The sequence below is a fragment of the Pinus tabuliformis genome, chromosome 8 (genome assembly GCF_031772625.1).
Source record: "Pinus tabuliformis cultivar Carrire ecotype Pingquan chromosome 8, CPIR1, whole genome shotgun sequence".
NCBI lineage: Eukaryota > Viridiplantae > Streptophyta > Pinopsida > Pinales > Pinaceae > Pinus > Pinus tabuliformis.
The window spans coordinates 2,059,371,440-2,059,398,684 of NC_142294.1; the positions used below are offsets into that span (position 1 = coordinate 2,059,371,440).

At 36.9% G+C, this 27,245-nt stretch overlaps 1 protein-coding gene across 1 annotated transcript in view; it reads left to right on the plus strand.

Moving 5' to 3' along the window:
• Nucleotides 1-27,245, plus strand: part of MBD9 (methyl-CPG-binding domain 9) — a 225,822-nt gene that overhangs the window by 160,045 nt on the left and 38,532 nt on the right. The window contains exon 10 of the mRNA XM_089374975.1: nucleotides 10,067-12,820. Coding sequence (XP_089231101.1) covers nucleotides 10,067-12,820 — 2,754 coding nt within the window. The remainder of the gene's footprint in view (nucleotides 1-10,066; nucleotides 12,821-27,245) is intronic.

The window sequence follows — 27,245 nt, forward strand, 5'->3', positions numbered from 1 at the left end:
TACCCATTAATATTTTTATTTTCGTAAGTTTAGACTTAGGAACCCATTAAAATTATTAATTATTTTAATAACTCCTCATCTGGGTGGAATTTCTCAAAACGATTTCCGGGTCTTGGAGATCTCATGTGCCTTAGCCTCTGCTCCAAATTTCAAGGCTATAGCACATCTGATGCTACAAAAAATCAACACTATTTGACCAACTAAAGAGGCCGAGTTTGACAACCTTTGACTAAGCTTCAAAGGGGAAGTTTTGATGTTGCGTTGACTGTCTCTGACTTTCTGGTTATGGCTAAATTTGACTGCAGTTGACTGTAGATTGGACAGGGATCTTGGGGTTTTTTACTAGCATCCACCAAATTTGGTGTCCTCTTGTCTTGGCTTGTCTTCTGCATTTTATTTTATGTTTTATCTACAATTACTAACAATGTATTTTATGGTTATCGTGATTGCTATTGGAAAACTAGATTGGAAATTGTCATTGGGCTACTAAAGAACATTGAAGTAATTGTGCGAAGCATAGAACATACCATTGTTAACTAAACCAAACATTATGCCCTCTAAAATGCCACAGATTAATCTTCTTACATAACACATAAGCTCGTATGGACCTGGGCTTATACCTTTTTTGCTTTGAGATTAAGGTTGAGCGAATGTCATCTTTTGTAACCTCTTTTGCTAGATGCTCATTCATGTCTTGAAAAAAACATTAGGGAAAAGATTTAACACTTAAAGGATCTTTTGTATTGGGCACTAGATGGGCTTGGAGAATAAAGCAGTTGAAAAATCCTTTCCTGCACCTACTTTCTTTGAAAAGGTTGTGGCCATGTACGATCGCTAGATTTGATTTTCCATATAGTATTCAAGCTTCTATGAAAACTGGCAAATTTATGGAAGAACTAAGTTTTATTGTCACTTTTGGAGATCCAAATAGCCTTTCTTTTCAACTGCCACAAGGATTCTTCTTTTGATAACAAGTGTTTTCTTTTGGCCATAAGGGAATTCAAGGAGTCCTCATCCTCCTCCAGGAGAGGAAAAGAGCATTTATCCATCAAAAGATTCCTTAGTTTTTGTTTCATCTCTAGTAATTGTGCCTGTGATTTATATATGAAATTACGAACCTACGGGATCGAAACCTTTTTGATCCTCTTTAGATTATCTTCAAACTGTTTCGTCATGGAGTCCTTTGAGGAATTACGAAAGTGTGTCCATTTCGATGTCAGTAGACTTCAATAATCTTCTTTTGCAAGCCATACAAGGGAAAATTTAAAAGGTGGGGGAGGCTCTCTTTCTAGATCGTCCAATTTCAATACAATAGGAAGATGATCTTAGATACCACCCATGCCCACCTGAGACTTAACAATCTAGGAATTGTAGATCATAGATCATGGCCTTTTGGCCACACTAGCCTTGCCACTGCAACCATTTTGCCATGTGGATACCAACTTGGAATCAGCTAGATCTGCCATTTGAAGAAATTCAAAGAGATGGCTAAAGATCCCTTCCAAGGGACCTCTACAAGGATGATTGCTCCACACCTCCCCCAGAGATTGGGTCAAATTAATATCACCTCCTAACACCACGTTAGGAGTTTGTAACGACCAAAAGTTGTATACGCAGTGGAAATCTTTAAAATACTTCCAAGGCGTAAATGTCCATTGTAAAACATGTAACTGTATATTGAATTTTGTATAAGAATTGATATGAAATATGAGATGATTACAAATGAGAATGAGGGCTTGCCCTTTCATGAATGGCCATGTCTGTAAGACATGCCTCTTCATTACTAACTAACTAACTAACTATTAGTTAATTAATTATTACTTATTATTATTATTATATTTATATTTATATTTATTATTTTTATATGAATTATATTCAGAACATTGCCTCTCTTTTCAAGAAGCTTCGTCCTCAAAGCTTACTGAGTATATCTTTTTGTTTCTGAACTTTCATCTTTGTTGATACAAGATATATAATGCTCTGAGTGATAAAAAAAAATTGTCGTTTTGAGAACATATAAGACCATCCTAGATTAATCTTCTATGGAACCTTCCGATCTCTGGACATTTGTGATGAATAGTTATCGTAGGCCTGGATTCTGCATGCTTTAGTATTCTTGGGAGCATAAATTTGTCATTTATGTTCAGAGTGATACTGGAATGTAGATTGATTGGAAAGTCTGCTCTTGTGATTAAGATGTCGATAAATAGTTCTTCTGGTTGGAATTTCCCTTATGACATTAGTGGTTGTTTCCTGATTTTCTTCTAGGGTTGTTGTTGTTGAGTTGGACACTGAATCATCATTTGGAATGTTCATCATTTGAACTGCAACTTCTGCACGCGTCTTCACTTTAGTAGGTTTATCCTCTGCTTGAGTTACGATTTTGATTGGATCAATATTTGTTTCTTTATCTTCAATTTGGAGTGAAATGATTGGAGGCTTCGATACTATTTCTTGAAGTTGCTCTAACTTGTCATTTAGTGATTTCTTGTCACTTTTAAGCTCTTTATTTGCGTAATTAAGGCTTGATTATGATTCCTTAGACGTGAAAGTTCGCCATTTTCTGAATAGTTGACTTTGTCCTTAATATCATTCTCTTTATCTTTTAATTTTTTATGTGCTCTAATAATTTTTGATTAAGGGTTTTTAGGCACAAATTTTCATTTTCTTTTTCCGGATAATTCTCCTTTACTTCCTTATCAAAACTTTCCTTTTCTTGTTTTAGGTTTTGTTTCTTAACCTTGGACTTTTTTAATTTGTGAAACTAATTTCTCATTGTGGTCCGTTAGACGCCAAATTTCTTCATTGCTTTTTGTTGATTTTTCATGAAACTGATCTTCGAGATCTTTGTATTTCTTCTCTGATGCTTCATTCTTTTGTTGAAGTTTTGCCATTTCTTCCTTTAGTCATTTTATTTGCATCTGCTCATTGTCTTGATGTTTTTTTGTACTAAATAATCTTCCATACCTTGGACAACATAAATTGCACTTTTCTTTGAATATATGCATATCCAATTTCGCCTAGACAACTTGGACATTTAGTCCAAAATAGTGATTGTTGTGTGGGATTCATCTTGTCTACTTCATTATTTTTGAAATAGGTTCCATTTTTCTTGACTTATAACCTTCCTTAATTAATTATTTTATTTTTTTATAATATATATATATATATATATTCTTTTTAAATTTTATTTACATTCTCAACAATATTTTTGTTCTTGAACTCTCTTCTTTTTTTACTTTATTTTGTTTTATAATTTTTTTGTTTTCTATATATATTTATAATTTTTTCTTTTTCTTTTTGAAAAGATACAACTCTAGTGAAACATGGCTATTCACCTCTTTGGGGTATAATATAAAATATATGTCCACTTACGTGCCTTTGACTCGGTTAATTTTCTCCACGGAAAAGTAAAACTTACCATTCACATAAAGAGATTTTGTATTCCTTTTGTTTTCTTTTACCTTGAAAATACCATGTCAATTACCATGGGTTGCCTAAAACTACGAGTTTGTAAACTACTTAATGAAGAATCAAGATAATCTTATCTACTCTTCCTTCTCTTACGTATAGTTTTAAAGATGTTAGATCTAAGACTTTTGTGATCCATAATGTAGAAATGAGTGTTTCAGATTAATCACATTGTTAGGACCGGGTTGACGTTTCGAACCAACAAATGTGGTTCATCCTCGGGACAAGGTGAGAAATCAATCGATCTGAGAGAATAAATAGTAGGGATGCATCATTGTTCAGGGGCTAAGTTTGAACGGCTAATCCCTGAACAATGATGCATCCTTGCTATTTATTCTCTAAGATCGATTGATTTCTCACCTTGTCCTGAGGATGAACCACATTAGTTGGTTCGAAATGTCGACCCAATCCTAACGATTTGATTAATCCAAAACACTGATTTCTAGTTTTAAAAATATTTGGAAAGATTCCCTTTTGACTTTATCATGCATTTTTTATCAATAATGTAGAACCTTTATATATATATGAATGTTCTCCTGGAAAATTTACATTGGACTATATTTTTTTATACTATAATATTTTTTATATGATTTTTTTCTTTATTTTTTTTATTTATTTAATCTTCATATGTACTTTTTTGTTGTTGTTTTAATGGCTAAAACCCTGAATGACGAAACTGGCAAAACAGAGAAACTCCAATTTTTTGTTGGAATTTCTAAGTCTATCTGTTAGAAACCCTTCTTGTACTTTTCTGATTTATTTCTGCCTACTTGTTCTGATTAATTAACAAGTTATTTACCATGTAAATATTGAAAATAAATACAAGTACATGCTCAACACATTACAGATCATCAATTGAAGGAAACAAAAGCAAGCACACAGTGACACCGTTGTTTTTGGACTATCCCGGGAAAAATCCAATGCGGGAAAACCGGTGCAGTTATCTGAGGGTTTTATTATTATGCAGTTTTTGAATACAATCTGAGTGCCAAAACCGGCTCACCCAACAAAGAATAATCTCAGCAGTAGTACCTCTTAGTCAAAGACAGATGTTCTGATTGAAACCCTGGATAAACACTCCGACAGCTCCCAGCTCCAATCTGCCCCACAAAAACCCCAACGTCTGCCTCTAGGGACTGCGTCAGCCCTTCCTGGCCAAGCGTCAACAGAATAACCCTTGCATCAACCTTTGGAGGCACTGCATCAGCCTCTAGAGCCTCTGCATCACCCACGCCGACTCTCTGAGGCATTGCGCAGCTCCTGGTTGCCTCTGCGTGGGCCCTAGCTGGCTTTGCGTGGCCTCTGGCTGGCTCTGCATCCCTCTCTCCTGGATTCTGCGCTGATTCTCCCGACACACTCTCTGCCCCTCTGCTTCTGTATTCACTGCCCCTCAGTTGCAACTCTGATCACTCTTTCGACTTTCTCAGCAAACCCTGCCCCAAAAAATCGAAATCTCGATCAACTTGGTGTGTTTGCCAAGTGACCCTCAAGCCTCCTCTTATACTTTTCTCGTTGACAATTCAACGATCGAGATTAAGTCCCTAATCAACGACTAAGATAACTCTGGCTTGATCCATGAATTTTGGACTCTTCTAACACAGTTTTATATTAATTCACATTAATATTTTATTTTCCCTAAGTTTAGACTTAGGGGCTCCATTAAAAATATTAATTATTTTAATATCTCTCAAATTGTTTAGAATATGCCCAAACCATTTCTGGGTATTGGAGATCTCACGTGCTTTAGCCTCTGCACTAATTTTCGTGGCTAGAGCACATTCGATGCTACCCCAAATCAACACTTTTTCTAGCGAAATGCTTCAATTGTGACGACAACAAAGTTGACGAAAGATTAATGGCCAAATGCCAGATTAGACTGGTTCTCTTCAGTGGTTGAGCATCCAGAGGATCGAACACCTCTAATACTAATGTAATGACCAAAAGTCGTATACACAACAAAAATCTTTAAAATACTTCCAAGACGTAAATGCCCATTGTAAGACATGTAACTGTATATTGAATATTGTATAAGAATTGATATGAGATATGAGATGATTAGAAATGAGAATGAGGACTTGCTTATATACCCTATGCAGGTGCCCTTTCATGAATGGTCATGTCTCTAAGACATGCCTCTTCATTACTAACTAAATAACCATTAGTTAATTAATTATTAATTATTGTTACTATATTTATATATATTTATTATTTTTATATAAACTGTATTCATAACAGAGTTGAGAGAAACCCTGAGGAGAGCAAAGATTCCCAAAAGGGATTTCTATCTTGATATGGCCCATAAATATTGATAAAACAATGAATTGAAGTTTTGACCAAGGGGTTAATCTTACAAATCCCTTGAGATCCCAGTTGGGATTTAAGAGACTAAAATTTGTGTTAGAGTGGGTTTCCAAACCGCTAGATAGACCTTCATAGTCTATCAACTCATAACCCCGATCTTTCAAACATGGAGAGAAAAAATTCCAAGCTTTCCAACTAGGGCACATGGTTTCTTGTAAGAAGACCTTTGACACACTTCTTAGCCCTCTAACATTTAAGAAGAGACAAATCATTTGGGAATTGGGCACAAGCTTTGCCTTCTTTCGACTCCAAATCTCGTTTTTGAATTTCAATTTATCCAAAGATAAGTGGGATTTCTTGCCCACTTGAGCATCCTGAGGTTTTTCCATCGCTAGATCACACTTGATGGCATTTTCATCCAAAATTTTTACTCTTGACCATGGATGATATCTAGACACGGAGTGACTGCGTCGACCTTTGTTGGGCTTCGAGTGAGAGAATGATTTTGAAGGGCAAGAAACCCTTACTTTTGTAGATGAAATGATATGAGATAAATCCTATTCTTGACTACTAGGCACTGAGAGTATCGGAGAAATCCTCATCGAAGGATCAAGGGGAGAGGGTGTAGGGACTACAGGAGGGGGATCAGAGCATTTGCCACTGGGGGAGTTAAAGTAATCGAATGAGCAATAGTAGTAGGCACCTCGTGTCTACCCATATTAAAATAGCTAGACGGTGGAGGAGAAAGGAACATACTAGAATGGGAAGCCAAATTCATGTTTGCGTTCTCTGTCTAAGTCTTTGCATTAGAAAAGGATTGCGACCTTTTGCTTTCAAGAGATCCCACAACTTGAGATCGGGAAACCTTTGCTAGATTGTCTCACTCACCTTCCTTTTCCATACTAGGCTTCGGGTGCTAGGACACTTTTAAATGGAACAAAGTTTTCTTGGAAAATAATTTCTGGGCTTGTAGAAGCCCTACAGTGTGATAACCGAAACACCTGAAAGAAATTCTCTAGTAATCTAGTGTTTGGATCTAGGAGGAATATTGCCAATAGATTTCAGTTTGGTCAAGGAGACCCTTCCGATACATCCTTTTTCACTAGTAGCTGGAGCCATTGCTAGTTGAGCTTGGAATCCCATCACTGCTCTAGAGTCTACTCTATGTCACAAGGTTCATCAAACTTTAACCTTGAGGTTCGAATTTTGGCGAACCTTAAAGAATTTTTGAGGTTCGGCGAACCTCATTGAAACTCATAGCCATTGGCCAAGTCCATAGATCAAAACTCATAACCTCATGTCACAACTCAAGCTTGTAATTTATCCTTGTAGTTTCCATGTTTGTGATCATTTTTTTGATGTTTACCGATGTTGGTTTCTTACTCTTTTATCCTATAATTCATTCTATATATATATATATATATATATATATATATATATATATATATACATATATATATATATATATATATACACACACACACACACACGGACCTAATGGCTAACCTCATCAAAAAATTCGAACTCAAACTGAACCTAATCATTCCTGAACCCAAACTCAAACCCGAACCATGTGACATTGTGTCTACTCTGAAAAAACACCTTAGTTTGTTGACAAAGCCTTCCAGAAAACTCTTTGACCAGAACTGAATTGGGAGCCCTCGAAGAATAACCCAGATCTGGGAGATCGATAAAGGTTGTCTTCTAGGGTCAAAAGACAATTCCTATTTTTGAAGGAGAAGACCAAATGGGCCCTAGATCCAACTCCGACTAAGAATTTTTACCTCTATCTGCCAGAGAGGCAAACCAAAACACCATCCACGAGCAAGCAGATAAAAATAGGGGCTATAACCAACAGCCTCAATCAGTTATGACCTACCCCCAGTGTTTTACCACAAAATCTTCCAACTGCCACCTTCTCCAATAACTCAAGAATGTGTGCCAATGCGATGTCTTCTCCTACTACCTTTTCACCTTGTCACCTTTCTTCTTCACACACCTGCTTTTACTGCTAGGATTTAAGTGCCGCTGATCTTGTGGATCTGACTCAGCTGAGCCCTCGAAGGTACAACAACCATCACATTTGGCAACTGAGGAGCCATCTTAAGGCAATCTGATGAGGAGGAGAAGCCCACACTCTCCAGATTTCCAGGATTTGATGGATGGTGGTGGGCCCTGGATCCTGTAGGTGTCCTGATTGCTGGATAGCTAGAATAAATTCATCATCTTAGGGAAATATTGCCACAGATGGTATCGTTTCCTCGCCAAATTCCAGCAGATCCTGTAGCATGATTGCGCAGGACTGTAATTGTAAATCATTGCCGAATATGAGTCTGCTAGCTAGGGCAGGCACCAAGTGGTCACTGAAGCACTGGACAACAAGGACAGCTTGCAGAAACCTGTTGACGATGCCATTCTATTTAATCCTCCCACACACACACACACACACACACACATACAAGTATATATTTTTTTCCAAAGAAAAAAATCAGGTAATTTTGTTTGTATAAACAATATTACATATATCAGATACTAAAATGCGTTCATGTTTGCTCCTGATGCCTGTGTTATATTTATATTCCTGTCATGCTCCTTAAAAGATAATAGAAACCGGTGTCTTATATTTCTTGAAGTCAAATTAAAGCTAATCATCCATCTTCTATTGTTAATCCCTCTGGCTGCGAGTTTGAACTGTACCTTATACAAAAAGAAATGTAGTAAAATAGTAACATAAAACTACACCCAAGGTTCATGCATGTATTCGGAAATGTGACCATCTTGGTGTTCAAACTTCAAAGACCTTCCACGCACCAGAGTACAGTCCTAGGGTAGCTATTGATAAACCATCTGCCATCCTCTTCCCATCCTTAAAGATATGTGAGAAAGCTGAATGAAGTGACTGTACATCATAAAACAAAGGCTGTAATGTAATTTCTCAAGACTGTTTCCTTGCACATCCACTGAATTACTAAAAGTGAGTCTCCAAAAATTTGAACGCGTGTTGCTCCATAGTTCTGGGCCGACATCAAGACCAGTTTAAGTGCCTTCAACTCACAATAGTTTAAGTGCCATCAACTCACAATAGTTATTTGTTTCTTGACCAATTCCTGCTCCGAAAGAAATGCTGTGATTCATAGAGATATGAATAATTCCACCTGCTCCACCCCTGGGAATGGTCCCCTGTGAAGCACTGTCAAGGTATGCCCCTATCTATTTCTTCTTCTATAGGCTGTTGTGTGGTTTGTTTATCATGAACCTTTGGATAGGCATTTAATATGTTTAGTGCTTGAACGGCACGTTTAAGAGGTAATGTTTCTTGTTCTCAAACATCTTCAAATTCCTGGCCAACCATACTCCCCAAACAATACTGAAGGGGAGAGCTCTGATCCTTTTAGTTTCTCTTTTGATATACTCAATCCTGAAAGTCTCTTCAATGGCATGTCCTACCCAAATATTTTGGGGTTTGCTCTAGCGATTCTGGTCGGCTCTTTTTCTGCAAAGCCTGCTGACACGATTCCACAGATTTGGAATCTCATGCAACATAGGCTTTGAAAGTCTGTGTCAACCCTGCAGAGTCTGGTAGTGCTTGTATCTCCAAGTTAGTTCTAGGTGATGTTACTATTTGAAGAAGCATTGAAATACTCATTTAAATGCATCAATAAAAGTGTGCACGGCCTCAAGCGCTGGTTATGTTATGACTATTTGTGAGAGATTGCACCTTAATTGATGACAATAGCAGAACACGATGCTCCAATTTGTTTTGAAATTTGATAAATCAACTTCATTGGATGGTTGATGTTGATTGAGAATGCTTTTGTAATGTGTGAGCTTTAAACTTAAATAAATCTGTATTATTGGGTGGGTGGGATTGCTTTAATTTAATCTGTTGCAAGTTCGCATAGAATATTTGACATCAGAATGGCATGGGATTTTTTTTTTTACAAGCAAAGAGCAGAGGTTTTCCTTGAAATTTCTAGCTTAATTGCCATGAAGGCAGATGCCCTTGTTGTAACAGCTTCTGGATTTTTGTGTTGTTTTAAATTGTTTTCTAACAGTTTCATGGTGTAGGGTTGTGTATGAAAAGGATAATTTGAGATCAGCCTTTGCTTTTAATAATCACCTCTATCTTCTTTTCTTTATGACTCACAATTTTATCATTCACAATTTTGATGTTTTGTATTCAAATCATTCTTATGGGCCCTAATTGCTCGAATCCCATTTAACCCAGTGAATGTTATATATATATTTTACTACAAACCATATCTTAATTGTTTATTTGAATCTTTGTCTGCAGCGTGTTTTCCTGTTGAAATTTCTTTGTGAGGAAGCCCTAAGCTCGATGAAAATTCATGAACATCTTGATCAGTGTACAGAGGATTCATTGGAAACGCAACAGAAATTACGTTCTCTTAATACAGAGTGGAGAAATCTAAAAGCTAAAGAAGAACTTCTGGCCTTCCAGGCTGCAAAGCAAAGTAACAGAAGAGTTTGTACAACCGATCAGAGTAATATGGAAATTAGGCACATGGCTCCTTCTGTTGCAATGCAGGAAGGGGCAAAATATGAAGTTGTCTATGAAAACGGACAAAGGATGTTGAAAGCTTTATGCACCAGTAGTGGACAAGGTGCAAGCATGGAATTTAATCATGGAATTCAGGGAAATGGGTTAGTTGATGTGGATAAGCATCTAAATTATGCATATTCACCAAATGAAACTCGAAAATCACTGCTTTTTCACAGCAAAGACTACCTGCCTGTTTGTACTGGACTAGTAAGTGGGCAGGAAGGCCATAATTTGTCTGTTCAGAAGGAGATCTATGTTGCAGAAAAAGAGCAGAGAATGGACAATGTAGCAGAGGGAAAATCTTCAGAAAATATCGATCCATTTAGTAGGGAAAAAACACATCAAGTTGAGAGCATGTTTGGTCAGCTAAATGGCATTAGTGGAAATGGTCCAGAGAATAGTCTAGACCAGTGGCTGCCTGTTACAATGCCCAAAGAGCAGAGCATGGAATGTCCATTTGGGAGCAGTAGTAAGTACCTTGTTCAGGCCAATGAATCACCATGTAATGAATTTATTGAGAAGAGAAAAGAGTTAACACAGGCTGGCCCAGATTTAAATTTAGCGACTTCAATTGTGGAAACTGGAGTACTCGATATCCCTTATTTAAGGCTTGAACAGCCAAATGATGAACATGTTGCAATTATGAGCGTTGAGGACTTAAGTGTTCATTTAGCAACTCAGTCTGCAGAAGAGTCAAAAGCTAAGCATGGTCATTTGGATAAGGGAATTGCAGTTAATTGTACTGAAACTCTATCTTATCCATCTAAACGTCTGGAAATACAAGATGCTGGACCGAATTTACAATCCCCAATACAGAACGAAATTCAGATTTTGGAAGACGCTATCGCCAGTCTAGATGCTCATCTCTCAAATGTTAGTGTACGGAGAGAATTTCTAGGCAGAGATGGCATAGGTCGATTATACTGGGCCTTAAGCAGGCACTGTAAACATCCATGGCTTGTGGTGGAAGGAGTTCCACAAGCACAGAATAAAGGGATGTCTCTTGCAGAAAATGAAAATGTTATGGGCAGTTGGACTAGGCCTTGCGAGAGAGAAAATAATATTGTCCAATTTCATTGCGAAGACAAGCTATTGCTGAATAGCTTTGGTAACACTAAGCTTTCATTTGGGAAAGTGACAGAATTAGTTGAGGACAAGAGCAAGGAAACCGAACAAAGGTCTGGAGTAAATGTGGTTGCTTCTTCATGGGTTTCATATGACACTGAGGCAGAAGTTGAGGAACTCCTCAGCTGGTTAAGAGACAAACATCCTAGAGAGAGGGAACTGAAGGCAGCCATTGCTCAGTGGCAAAAATTAAGATCTCATCAATCAAAAAATTCTCTGTACAATGATATTCAGATATTTCAAGTGAATCAATTTAAAGATAATGCAAGATGTGGTGTTTTCCCTAGTACCAAGGCTGCATTGCTTCTGGAAAAGAAATTTGGTCCTTGTCTAGAATCTGAATCTTCTGAAATTCCCAAGCGTCGTGGGAGGAAGCCAAAACTACAGTATGGTGAGAGAATGTATCGGTGTGAATGCTTGGAGCCTGTGTGGCCATCCCGAAGTCATTGTCTCTCTTGTCATCATACATTTCTTTCTACTTCGGAGCTTCAGACACATAATAAGGGAAAATGTGCATTGAACAGAGCTTCATTTCAGGAGGAAGCTACAGAAAATAATGATGGAGCGCCAAAGGTGAAGAGGCGAAAACGTGAAAGTGGTCACTCACAGGCAGATCGTGCCTCTGATGTGATCGAGACTGTGTCACAGACTCCTCCAAAGAAAAGTGGCAAGCCACTTGTCTCTTCAAAGTCTGCTACATTTAAAAAGAAAAATTCCACAAGCAGTCCGTATGATTTGACAGAGATATGTAAGAAATTTATAGTTCCATGTTCAAATAAAGATTTAGTGCGTGAGATAGGCTTGATTGCCTCTAATGGTATTGCAAGCTTTGTCCCTGCACCGTACTATTCACCTTCACTTGATCCAAGTCTCATGATCTGCCTTTCCAAACAGGATGGAGGTGATTTAGACCCCTCAGCACCCAACCATTCAACTCTTGATGTTCTATCTAGTAAAGAGCACACTAGCATCCATGCTTCTGTGGGTACTTTGCATACAGTGGTCACCTCATGCCTTCCCTCTTCACGTTTGGCTGTCTTTGGTGAAAACATGAATGGTAAAATGCATCAAATGGATACAAATCTAGAGCCTGGCTCCAAGATGGACAATGAGAGAAACTCAGCCATCTTATTGAGGAATGCATCAGCCAACTTTCGAATGTTTGCAAAGCGCATTGTTCCTGAAGCTTCCACGAAACCATTATCAGGAAGGATGGCACCAATTTTAAGAAGACTTAAGATCAATTTGCTAGATATGGATGCTGCTTTATCTGAAGGAATCCTAGAGCTGTCAAAGGCTTGTTTGTCAAATAGACGTGCTTGGCGTGCATTTGTGAAGTCTGCAAAATCAATATTTGAGGTTAGGTTTCTGAAATTTTATGTTGTTTGTTTTGGATATTGTTTTATGTTACTTTCTCTTTCGTAATTACTGAATTTTAATTTTTAATTCCTATGGTGGAATGCTTGTTATATGGTTTTAAGTGCCAGTTTGACTGCTTCATTTCGTAAATTTAATTCTTAGTACATTAGATCACTCAGGATGGTTTTGTTATGTGTAACTATGCTGCAAGCATTGCTTTGGAAGATGAGCAAATAAAGGAGTGATATGAGAACCTTCATTGCAACTAATATGTAGACCATAGATGAAATAATCTCTGATTGATTGAATTAATCCTAGTGCAATCAACAAAAAAATTATTTGGAAATAATCCCAATAATTTCATTTAACACTACAAGCACACCGGGATTGGCCGATTTTTCCCGATCATTACTGTTATTCCTGATTAAATATTTTTGGGACCCTTGCCTACTAATTGCTGATTTCAATTATTTCATTTATGATTGTTAAATTTCTAATACCAGCCAGATTTCTTTTCTCAGGACAATTTAATTTATCCCTCAGTTTATTATTTATTTACCCAAATTACAACTGAATCACCAAAAAATAAAATGACTGGTATCTTTATCTTCTAGAATTAAAACCATGCATCGAAAATAAACCAGAGATATCAATCACACTTGGCAAAAATTAATTAATCCACAAACAATTCTCCATCATTTCATTATCTGGAAAATCTTGGTGTTTTGACCCACAGAGATACAAGGAAAAATACAATTTGGAACCTACAACTCGGATCCCTCAGAATGAATTTGGCCCAGGTAAATCGGCCTCAAGGAAATCTCCCTCCATTTGTAATCGCTCTGAAGAAATCGGCCTCCAGCAATCAGATCTGCATCCTCCAGTGACTTGATTTGCGCCCTGCCATTAATACACACTGGAAATACCCCAGCATGCCAGCAACGCGACCTGCTCCAAACAAACACTATTTCCTTCCTCCAACTCGGCTCTGCAATCTCCTCCAATTTGGCCCTCCTGGATTTGCTCAAACCCACTTGCACTTCTTCCTTCTCCGCGCACTGGTCACTGAGCCACTCACACTGTAGAGAGAATTTCTCTCTCTTGATGACTCACTCACACACTTGTGCTCTTCGTTGTGTCTTCACCTCCATCATTAGCCTCCATTTATAATTTTCATTGAGTCCAAATATCTAACACTAATGTGACCAGACAGAAACATCTTGGAATTTCTGTCTAGAAACATCTTGAAGATTCCTTCTAGAAACATCTTCAAGCTCAACGATTGAGATTATTTTCAAGCAATTGAGCCACTCACATTGTAGAGAGAATTTCTCTTTCTCATGATGACTCGATCACACACTTGCGCTGTTTGTTGTGTTTTCACTTCCATCATTAACCTCCATTTATAATCTTCATTGAGTCCAAATCTCTAATACTAATCTCCCTTCAAGAACATCTTGGAACTGCTGTAAAGAAACATCTTGAAGATTCCTTCTAGAAACATCTTCAAGCTCAACGATTGAGATTATTTCCAATTCACTTAAATAATTAAATTATTTATCCTTGGAAAATAACCCAATAGTTCAGAATAATTAATTGACTTTAATTATTGTACTTAGGAAAGAAGACATAAATCACTACAAGAGGCAAACAATGTCTTTCACATGCTAAGACACCAAGCAATTGTAGAAGACCTTCCGATGCTACTCACATCAACAATGATGTGAATGAATTGCTCTATTTTGATATAATATTTCAATTCCCTTGCTAGATCATAATATCTTTTTTTCTCTAAGTTTAATCTATTAATATGTTACAAAAAAAGGAATTCCAGTGAGGCTCGGCCTCAGAGGATCTGAGCATCATTCATCACACAGTGAGATTAACTAGCTTTGATGGCCCCAACAGAGGGCAAACCAGTCCATAAAAACATAATTCCAAAAATAGCCCACCCAGGGGTTACCAGTTTGATCATAACCCAACAGAAACATTTTAAACAAAAACAAAATCCTAACCAGGAGACATAGAAACTTAACCAGAGCTGCCTAGTCAAGAAGACAAAACATCCAATTGGCAAACTCGACACCTTGCTGTCAGTTGTTCGGGGCTGGTTCCTCCATAATCGGACACGCGTACTTGTCCGAATCGTCATCCTCGTTCGAAGCGCCACGCCCATCTGCTGGAGGGTCTCCCTCAAAGCTGTAAGCACCCACACGCGTTGCTGACATGTCTCCATGGCGACTGCCTGATGCCTGTGTGTCATTGAGCTTGCCCTCCTTAACATGCTGACTGCCAGCTACCGCTTTACCATACAGGGTGGCTCTATCTTCATCAGCTCTCCGATCCCCAGTGAAGCCCCAACTCTTGCAGCTTGGTTCTGCTCTGTTCGGCTCATCGTTGTGTTCAACCAGAGGAGCTGGCGGCTCAATTTCTTCCGTAAAAGTAATTGAAACGGTGGCTACGATTACTGGGCGATTCAGGGAGCTATGAAATCGAAATTGCGTGGTATGGGGAGCAGGATGCAGAGGTAGGGGGAAGTTAGCAGTGCGAACTGCCACATCTCCTCGTCCTGTGCCATGGAACCAGGCTCTTCCTCTTCCGCTGTGGGTGTCTGGGTAACGCCCCACAAAACTTGGTGGATTGGGGCTATCGGCTGAGGAGGCAGGGGAAACTGAATCGGGGCTGGGCATTGCAGGAGAGCGAGAGCTTCCGCCTCTGGTGCCACCTCTCCTACTTCGCATACGGTGGCGAACCATGATGGGGATGGAAGCAGGGGTTGTAGCAGCGGGGATGGTGGAGGAATTGACAGAGGAACGGTGCGGGGAATTGACAGAGGAATTATGGACCTGAGCTAGATTGCAGAGGCGGGTGTGGGAATGGTGGAATCCATTGCCCAGGTCAATGCAGCTTAACAACCAGCATCGACTACCTGTAATAGTGCGAACATTAGGCTCTCTAGCCTGCGGAGGACAAACACAATGAATCAGGGTGGGAGGAATAACAGAGTAGTTTGCAGGCTCCATCGATATGTGAGAATTGGCTCTGTCTCGGCCTGTGCATTCATTAAATGGCGCCTGCAAGGTGCCTTGAATGCAATTAAGTTTGGCATGGGGGAAGGTGTAGGGGCCATGTGGCCAACCCGTTCGCCGCCTTGCCGTCTTATCATTTTTACTGACTGGGGTGATCGCCCACTTCCGGGTTGCTAGATCATAATATCATAATGAAGGCTAGTATCAAATTGTTTGGAGCATAAGATAAGATAATTTATTAATGTTAAATCGACTAAATATCAACGAATATTGGCAAGATTTAAAAATTTATTCATTTTTTAAAAATATAAAGCAATATCAACATCAAATAATTGAAGTCACATAAACATGAAAATATGACATATATATAAGATGTATTATATATCAAATGATGCTTTACGCATAAATTCTCTATTCCTGTGGAGGTAAGACATAATAGACAATAGAAAATTTCAAGAAACGTATCACATGATTTTTTCCCAAGGTAAATTGTTATGAACATAAATATATATGTATATATATTTTAAATAATAATAACTTATTATTAATGAAGGAGCACATATGAAAGGACATGACCCCACAAATAGAAATGGCTCTCATGAAAGTGCATGTTCCACTTGGTATATAAACAAGGATCCTCATTGTATTCAAACCATATCATTAATTTACACAATATACAATATGTTATTTATTCCTATATGGACTTCTCTACTATGTTCTAGTGTTTTCAGAAACGATCGAGCCAGACCGAGACAAGGCTTGGCCAGGTTGGCTCAGTGGATGAAATGCAATCGCTGGCCGGTTTGTTACCGAGTCGGCCGAGTCGGTCACTGACTCGGATGACTCAGTCACCCTTGTGCATTAGCAATTTTAAAGGATTGAAGCCTTGAATCTTTTAGTCCTCTCGGCTCTTTGAAAAGGATCTTGAAGCACATTTGTCAAAAGTTGTGCGGCCTCCTACATATCAACGGTTGGGTTGTTGTTTATTGCATATTTATAGCTCTAAAGTAATCTATCTCTGTGAGAAAGTTTTGAAAATTACAAGGCTGAAGTATGGTTATCCTAGTGGCATGAATTAGAAAACTGAAACAATGCATTGGGCCATACAATGTTTTCAAAAAGGCAAACGTTCTGGCAAATGGACTAATAGATACATATTTACCTTTGATTGTTCTGGAGCTTGACCAAAATTAAATCAAGGGTTTTGAGACTTCATTAGGGGTAGATTTCTTGAAATCATCTCCAACAGTCGGACATATGGATCAACGGATGGAGTTCTCCCTAGTTGAGAGGGAGTGTTAAAATTGGCAACTAGGGCCAAACTCTATGTGGGTCATCTTATTTATGGCAGCTGATATTTTTCTTGGATCCCTCTCATCGAGAGGTGTAGGATTGATCTAAAGATCATTTGATTTCGATCAGTATTCATGGAGTTATGAATTTATTTGCGTTATAAGACAATTTGTCAAGGTTGGCCAGCAACCAAATAAACCCCACATGTGCTCAACGTTTTAGTATAAATAGAGGTGGCCTTCACAAGTATTTCAACACACTTGGGATCTCTTCCTCTCTCTGCTTGTCTTTGGGTTTTAGTAGGAGGAAAGATCCTAAGGAATAACGTTGCCCTAATCCAGAGGGCAAAAAGCCGGAAAAGCTGGAAATGCCGAAAAAGTCGGAACTGTCGGAAAAGCTGGAAATGCCGAAAAAGTCGGAACTGCCGGAAAAGCAGGAAAAGTCGGAACTGCCAGAAAAGCCAGCACTGCCGGAAAACCCGGAAAACCTAGAAAAGCTGGAAATGTCGGAACTGCTGGAAACGTCGGAATTGCCGGAAAAGCCGGAAAAGCCAGAACTGCTGGAAAAGCCGGAATTGTCGGAATTGTTGGAAAAGCCGGAAAAGACGGGAAATTCGGAAAAGACGGGACTATTGGAAAAGCCAGAAAATCCGGAACTGTCGGAAAAAGCCGGAACTACTGGAATTGCCAGGAACAACCGGAACTGCCGGGAGCAGCCGGAACTGGCAGAAATGTTGAGAACTGCCGAAACAGCCGGTGTGTCTGTCTCCGAAGGAGAGCAGCATGCAAGGGATAACTAACTAACATTGGGACAATTGCATGGTACTTAGCAGCAAATACACCAAGCATGCAATGTTACAACTAGCATGCAAGGGACAACTAGCATGCAACAACAAGCATGCTAAGGACAACAAGCATGCTAGGGACAACAAGCATGCAAGGGACAACAGGCAAGCAAGGTGCAGCCAACACATAGGTCAGGATGGCAACATGGTGCAACAATGGCACATAATGTAGTACAATGATGGGTACAGTCATGATTAATGAAGCGTGATGAGATGCAGCATAGTGATGACGGGTGCAACATGGTGCAGCGCGGTGAGGTGCAACATGATGACGAAATGCAGCACAAGGATAGGTGGAGGAGTCACCTTTGAGAATTAGTTGAAGTAACATGTCTTCAACTGATCTCATGTAGCATCTTTTTAGAGATGACCTATGCTCTTATCTAGATAAGTCAAAGTGTTGACTTCTATTGTAAACGTACTATCTCTCTCTCTCTCTGCCGAACTATTGAAGAACATATAAGAAGAAGTGATCAAGGGTTCCCCACATTGGGGTTTTTCCCTTGCTAGCACCACATCTTGTGTCCTCTTGTCTTGGCTTGTCTTCTGCGATTTATGTTTATGTTCTATTTGCAGTTTACTTTAATGCTGATGTGATTGCTAATCTTGAAAAGATATGGAGCTAACTGTGAAAATTGAAATAAATTGCTCTAAGCATAGAACATACCTAAAATTAACAATTGCATATTTATAGCCCTAAAGTAATCTATCTCTGTGAGAAAGTTTTGAAAATTACAAGACCGAAGTATGGTTATCCTAGTGGCATGAATTAGAAAACTCAAACAATGCATTGAGCTATACAATGTTTTCAAAAAGGCAAATGTTCTGGCAATGGACTAATAGATACATATTTACCTCTGATTGTTTTGGAGCTCGACCAAAATTAAATCAAGGGTTTTGAGACTTTATTAGGGGCAGATTTCTTGAAATCATCTCCAACAGCCTAGGTAGAAGCATTAGATAGACCGTCTTGTAGGCTGTAGCAAAGGCACAAATTTGAAGAAATCTGTTAACCAGTTTATTGGTTTATCATTTGGGAAGCTATGATTGGTTGCAAAAAATCGGTATTATTGTTGTTGTAGTCTAGTGATTGCCCTTGGGCTAAGGCAAAAAAGAATCCTGGCATTGGTGACTAAGCATGAACTTTGTATTGGATAATGCACTGGGTGCCATTTTGATATAATGGATATATTCATGAGCCTACTTTGATCATATGTTGTCTTCTCTCTATATTCTAAAGCTTTGTGTTTGGAAACATAAATGAAAATCTTTAAAATTATGTTTTTTTATAAAAAATAAATATTTAATGTATTTTTTACAACAACTGAGTCAATACCGAGCCGGAGTTGGAGCCGACCCTTGACTGTTTTTGAACCGGAGTCAGAGTTTTAAAACATTGCTATGTTCCAAGTATTTTGGATTAATTAACTTGTGAATGAACTGTGTTCATCATATTTGGTATCCGAGCCAATTTGATCCGGCCATTGGCCACAACTTTCTTTTCTCTAAAAGAGGATTTTAGCAAAACACTCAAAAAATTTGGAGATTCATCAAGTCCAACGTTTGTGACCCAAAAAAAAAGAGGCCTTTAGCTATATATATATATATATATATATATATATATATATAAGTTATTGAAATGAAAGGATACAAAAAAATTAAAACAAAAAAGAATAATAATAATTATATTATTATTAGTATGTATATGTAAAAAATTATATATATATATATATATATATACATTAAAGAAAACATAAAGACAAAAAACTTGGCTGTCGCGGCCTAAGCAGCCATAACTGCCATCATATGGATTGCTGCCCTTAGTTGCTGCCCTACGGATTGCTTTCGTTCTTCCATACAATCATATGACCCTAAGTTCATCTCGAAAAAGTAAAATGGAGACTAGGAACTGTTTTTGCGCTATTTAAAGTCAAAGGAACACTTGCAAAAAACGATTTTACTCTCTATTGCCCCTACTTAAGATAATCATTACATTAGTACCAAATGTTCTAACCAATTAGTGATTCCTTAATCGAGTATAATTGAAATGATATACAGGGATGAAAAACAATATGACATAAGAAATCTACAACTGAGTATTGGAGACTATACTTTTGTCTCGCAATTCACAGTTAAATTGTTATTTTATTATGATAGGGACATAGTTCTAGGATCGTCTTGGATGGAAACACTAGGGTGTTTCGTACTAAATAAGATTGATACAACATTGAAGCCAGATTCTGTGACACTAGAAAAGTTTAACGATATTTCAAAAATAATCCGCCAATAATAAATTGGTGCAAAATAAGAAAAAAGAAGGTGACAAAATTATTGCTAACAAAAATGAAGAAATTTCTTGCTTGAAGGATCATAGTGACAAATTGCTTACACAAATTAGGAAGCTTAAGAAGGACAAGAATGTTGAGAAATCTAGGGCGTCGAGATTAGATGATTTCTCTTGTAATGATAACTGTTTGTGAGGACTTTTTAATTTTTCTTAATTAAATTTTTCTTGTACTTGATTGTTCTTCATCAAACAACCACCAAACCATAAAGAACAATGAGACAAAGGACACAAGATGTAGGTGATCAGCCAGGGCCAAAACCTCTCCAAGCTTGAGAGGAAAACCCAACGAATTCTTCTTCTTATAGAATCTTCAATTGATGAATTCCAAGACCTAGACCCTTGACCAAGAACCCTTCCAAGACCAAGTCAATGCTCCTTTGAGTAGCTCCTCTTTCCAGCAACTTCGACCTATCCTGCAACTGCACCTTCGACTTGCCCAGAAACTACAACTTCGACTTGCCTAGAAATTGCAACTTCGACTTACCTAGAAACTGCAACTTTGATTGCAACCAAAAACTGCAACAACTTTGATTTTGCCTAGAAATTGCAACTTCTCTTCTTTGCTTAGGTAGATTCTCTCTCCTAGAGAATTCGGCTTCCAAAACAAATTTTCTTGGTGGCCTAACTTCACTTCCACAACTCGGCTTCACTGCAACAAAATGTGCCCTAATTCCTTCCCATGTGTGGAGAGACATAGCCCAAAACAATACTCAAAACTTTGACTTCTTCTTCGTCCTTTAATCTCCTCTTCTTCGCACTTCTTTTCATCTCTATGATCGAACTTGTGTAAGTGAGAGTGTCTCGTTGTTATGAATAAATATATAGGAAATAATGTAAAATAATGTAAGTGATAATAATCATAAATAATGATTAGTTACTTAGTAATAAGGTTGAAGAGTCATGCCTAAATGAGACATGACTCTCCATGAAGAGACACCTGCTTGGTATATAAGCAAGCCTCTCACTCTCATTGTATCATCATTCTTATTCATATATTTATTATATAATATTTGTATCCTCATGGATATCTTTATATTCCAAGTCTTCTAGAGTAATTAATTTGAAGGTTCTCCATTTTCCCGTCGGGCTTTTGGCTATTTAAAAAAAGAAAAGAAAAAACAAAAGTTTATATATATATTGATTATACAAAAAAATAATAAAATAATAAGAAAATAAAAAGATGAAAAAAATAAAAAATAAAAAATAAAAATACAAAAATAGCACACATTACCTACGCCGTGCGAAGAACACCAACGGGCCTAATAATCTTGACAGCAACCGACCTAACCAATTGGCCACCACGAACACCAACTGCTCTCCCCTGTTCACCCTGCAAACAACCATCCATCCATCATTTGTTTCCAGTACTTATCTGTAGTCGCCGCCGTATGCTCGTTGAGCCCGCACGCTATGCCAACCATTCGACAAATCCGTTAAAATTCCGTCTGTCCCTGTTCTGTTGTTTCCGGTTCCCTCGTCTGTGTCCGACCATAACTACACTTCTGTTATCCGTCTACACTGCCGTCGAAGAACCCTGCCCACCGTCGTTTTGTTTCCGTCCGCTGCTCCTTGTCCAACGCTCATCCATTGTCGCGTCCACGTAAATCTTCCTCCACCTTGCGCTGCTTCGATCCCTTGCTACCATCATCCTACCTCCATAGCTGTCCCATTTGCTTGGTCACCTCCCACCAATCTGCTGTCTTGTTGACTATCGAAAAAAGCGTGTTAAATCGTGAAACGCCTAAGACTCGTGCCGTTTGGAAATAACCCGTAACCTTTTGTAAACATTGTGTTAAATTTGACAGAATACATTGTTATATAAAGTTATATGTTACAAATATATACTATATTATATAAATTTAATATAGTTATATATATTAATATACTATTAAAAAAAATAAGTGAAAAAAAAGATGTCGTCCACAAAGAATAGTGGTTTCTTTGCAATATGTTCTTTTTGTTCAGAAGGATATCCTAATTGTCAAGAGTCATTCAGAAATCAAAACATCGTTTGCAGAAAATGTTACAAAACTTTTACCTTAGTCGAATCTCTAAGTGATGCACAAAAACAATCAATCGCAAGAGATATAGAACAATTAATGACAATATTTAAGTGACAACATGCAGATTTTAACGAGGAGAAAAAGAAAATGGAATCCAAATTGCAAGTTGAACATCCATCATCACTCCTACAAAACGATGTAATCTAGTGTACTGAGAAAGTGCAGCCAAAAGATCAAGAGAATGACAAAATAACCAAACTTCAGCAAAACAAGAAAGTGTTACAACACGAACATAAAAATCTTGTGGATATGCATTACAAAGAAATAATGGAAAAAGACGAAGAAATTTCTCGCCTCAAGGACCACGTCGAAAAATTACTTGCACAAGTGAAGAAGAATAAAGTCACAAAGAAAGAACTTAAGAAGCACTTATCAGAACAAGAATAGGAAACTTTAAGTTTAAAAAACTTTAATAAAAATTTATTAGAACAAATCAGAGATCTGAAAGATGAAAAACTTAAAAGTCAAAACATTGAAAATAAGGTTGATGAATCAGAAACCAAAGAACTTTTACGTCTGAGAAACCATAATCAAAGTTTACTCACTCAAATTAAGAAACTTAAGGATGATAAAAAAGCATTAAAAGACAAGTTAGAACAATATACTCAAGAAGAAGTATCGAAATCTCCAGTCGTAACAGTCCAAGTTGAAAATAAGGGAACAGATACTGGTCCAGTGTAACGAATAAAATATATAAATAATATAAATATAATGTAAATGATAATCATAATTAATTATTAGTTAAATAGTAATTGGGTTGAAGAGGCATGTCTAATAAGACATGACTCTTCATGAAGAGACACTTGCGTGGTATATAAGCAAGCCTCTTGTTTTCATTGTAATTCATTCATTCTTATTCATTTTATTTAATATAATATTTATATTCTTAATGGATAATTTAATATTCCAAGTCTTTTGGAGTAATTAATTTGTAGAAGGAACTTTGTTCGCTTCATTTGGTATCGGAGCCACGTTTGGTTGATCACCAGGCCTTTGGCTATCAACCTATCATCATCCTTGTTGCTGTCATAATTGAAGCATTTCGCCAAACATTGGGAGATTCTCCATTTTTTAGGTCTTTGGCCATTTGCTACTATTAAAAAAGAATAAAATAAAGAATAAAGAAGAAGGGTATATAAAAAAAGGGAGGAAAGGAAATAATATATTCTGAACAAACAAAAAAAAAAGTGAAAGGTTTTACATTATTGATAAAAAGTGCATAGTAAAGATAAGCCAGAATCTTTTCAAGTATATTTAAGACTTTTTAAGTGGTAATTACCACTGGTTTTAGAAACCAGTGGTAAGTTTTACATTTTACGTGGAGAACATTAACCGAGGTTTTAGAAACAACCCGTGGTAATTGCCCATGGTATTTTAGAAACCAATGGTAATTGCTCGTGGTTTTAGAAACAAGTGGTAAGTTTTACATTTTACGTGAAGAACACTAACCGAGGTTTTGGAAACAACCTGTGGTAATTGCCCATGGTATTTTAGAAACCAATGGTAATTGCCCGTGGTTTTAGAAACGAGTGGTAAGTTTTACATTTTACATGAAGAACATTAACCGAGGTTTTAGAAACAACCCATGGTATTTTAAAAGTAAAAGATATTTTGATAACTTTGGAGAAAAAAAGGTGTGATCTAAATAATTTTAATCGTTCAAATCTAAGGATTGTGACCGTACCAAGAGTCACGTCTCATCCAATTTTTCTGAGAAAAAAAATATTATTATAATTATGAAAAGGGATACTATATAAGCCTTACATAGTTACATATAAAAGGAAAAACGGGTCTCAAAAAGTATATATAACTTTTATATAATTATAATTTTATAATATATATAAATTAAAATTATATAATATATATAATTTATAATTATATATATTAAAAAGTAATAAAGCTTTAAAGGTATTAAAAAAAAGAAGAAGTAAATTTAAAAAAAAAGAAGAAAAAAATATGGAATCCCTGAGTTGGGAACAAAAACAATCAATCGCAAGAGATATAGAACAATTAATTACAAGAATGGAGCGACGGGTTGAGGAGAGAAAGAGAATGAATTCCTTCTTAGATTCTCTATATCCATCATCACTTCCACAGAATGATGTTATCCAGTGTACTGAGAAAGTGCAGCTAAAAGATCAAGAGAATGACAAAATAGCCAAGATTCAACAAAGCAAGGAAGTGTTAGAATGCGAACATAAAAATCTTGTGGATATACATTACAAAGAAATAATGGAAAAGGATGAAGAAATTTCTCGTCTCAAGGACCACGTCAAAAAATTACTAGCACAAGTAAAGAAGATTAAAGTCTCAAAGAAAGAACTCAAGCAACATTTATCAGAACAAGAAGAGGAAAATTTGCGTTTAAAGAACCTTAATAAAAATTTATTAGAACAAATCAAAGATCTAAAAGATGAAAACTTTAAAATTCAAAACACTGAAAATAAGGTGGTTGAATAAAAAACCGTAGAAATTTTACGTCTGAGAAACCATAATCAAAATTTGCTCAATCAAATTAAGAAACTTAAGGAGAATAAGAAAGCATTAAAAGATAAGTTGGAACAAGTCACTTAAGAAGAAGTATCGAAATCTCCAATCACAACAATTCAAGTTGAAAATAAGGGAACGAATACCGATCCAGTGAATATGACAACTCAAGAAGACAAGTCAGTTGAAGAAACAACACGCTTAGATGTTGCAGTTCATACAATGGACATCCCAAGTGAATGTTCCATAACCAATTCAACAACATCTTCACCAAAAGAAAATCTAAAAACTTTATATCGACATCCAAATCACGAGAGTAGACAAATCAACCAAGCTACGTAGCAGGACCATTCAAACCAAAGACAGCAAATTAATGTTTCAGAGAATAATGACGTAACATCCATCCAGTCTTATGCTGACAAGTCGTTACAAAATTCTAGTGATCAGAATACTATACAGAAAATTAATCTGGGATGGTCTGATCCCTTCTCAGTGCGACAATTTTGTTTGTCACTAAGAAGATCATATCAGCGTGTATCGACAAAGATGACTGTTCCAAGAGAGAAAGACTTTCAAAGCCGAAACAGAGATCAAGCCTTTTTTCATCGACAAGCTTTGAGGACAAAGCTCTTTGAGGAAGGAGGTAATGTAATGAATAAAATATATAAATAATATAAATACAATGTAAATGATAATAATCATAATTAATTATTTGTTAAATAGTAATTGGGTTGAAGAGGCATGTCTAATAAGACATGACTCTTCATGAAGAGACTTGCGTGGTATATAAGCAAGCCTCTTGTTCTCATTGTACTTCATTCATTGTAATTCATTTTATTTAATATAATATTTATATCCTTAATGGATAATTTGATATTCCAAGTCTTTTGGAGTAATTAATTTGTAGAAGGAACTTTGTTCGCTTCATCCAATAAATATGACAACTCAAGAAGACAAGTCAGTTGAATTTACGACACACTTAGATGTTACAGTTCAGATGATTAACATCCCAAGTGAAGGTTTGTAACCAACTTAACAACATCATCCCCTGAAGTAAATCAAAAAATTTCGACACACTTAATAAGGGAACGTAGACAGCTCAACCATGGTACATATCGAGACCATTCAAAACAAAAACGACAAATTGATGTTCCAGAGAAGAGTGATGTAACCTCAATCTAGTCCTATGATGACAAGTCGTTACAAAATTCCAGTGATCAGAATATTACATAGAAGATTAATCTAGGATGGTTTGATCCTTTCTCAGTGCAACAATTTTGTTTGTCACTTAGAAGATCATATCAACATGTATCGACAAAGATGACAGTTCCAAGACAAAAAGACATTCGAAGCTGAAAAAGAGATCAAGCCTTTTTCATTAACAAGCTTTCAGGACAAAGCTTTTTGAAGAGGAAGGCAATGTTATGAATAAATATATAGGAAATAATGTAAAATAATGTAAATGATAATAATGTAAAATAATGATTAGTTAATTAGTAATTAGGTTGAAGAGTCATACCTAAATGAGACATGACTCTCCATGAAGAGACACCTGCTTGGTATATAAGGAAGCCTCTCATTCTCATTGTATCATCATTCTTATTCATATATTTATTATATAATATTTGTATCCTCATGGATATCTTTATATTCCAAGTCTTCTGGAGTAATTAATCTGGAGAAGGAACTTTGTTTGCTTCACCTTTCCAAATGAGGCCGAGTGCCCTATATATAGGCTTCCTTGTGCCCGCTATTAGGCCCACTTGACATGTTCTTAGGCCGACTTGTTGCTCCATTAGGCCGACTTGATGCTTGCATCATTGACTTGGTCTTGGAGGGTCTCTTGTCTCTAATTGGACTCAAATACTTTTCTTAGAATATGTAACATGCCCAAATGGGTCATTCATACATGACAATGACTCAATGACTTTATAACAAACCTAGAAGCACTCAATGGGTGCTTGACTAATAAAATAAATTCTCTTGAGCATGAGACCTATGCCTTAAGACTTATAATAATATATATTTTTTTCTTTCATTGAATAAAATCATAATTACTCATGTCATTATGAAGACCAAACCTAGTTACATATTTCAACAAAGAAGTCATTGGAAAACAAAGTGCAACAACTTATCACCAAAAAAACATTAAAGTCTTCCGATGTACTAGTCCAAGTTAAGGAAAAGGGAACAAATAATATCAAGTTGATCTTGATATTATCACGATTCAAAAAGATTCCAATCTAATTGAAGTGAAGACATACTTGGATGCAAAAGTTCAAATGAGTAAAATTCCAAGTAAAGATCTAATGATCAACCAAGCAACATCAATGTGTGAAATAAATCATTTACTTGAAGTAAA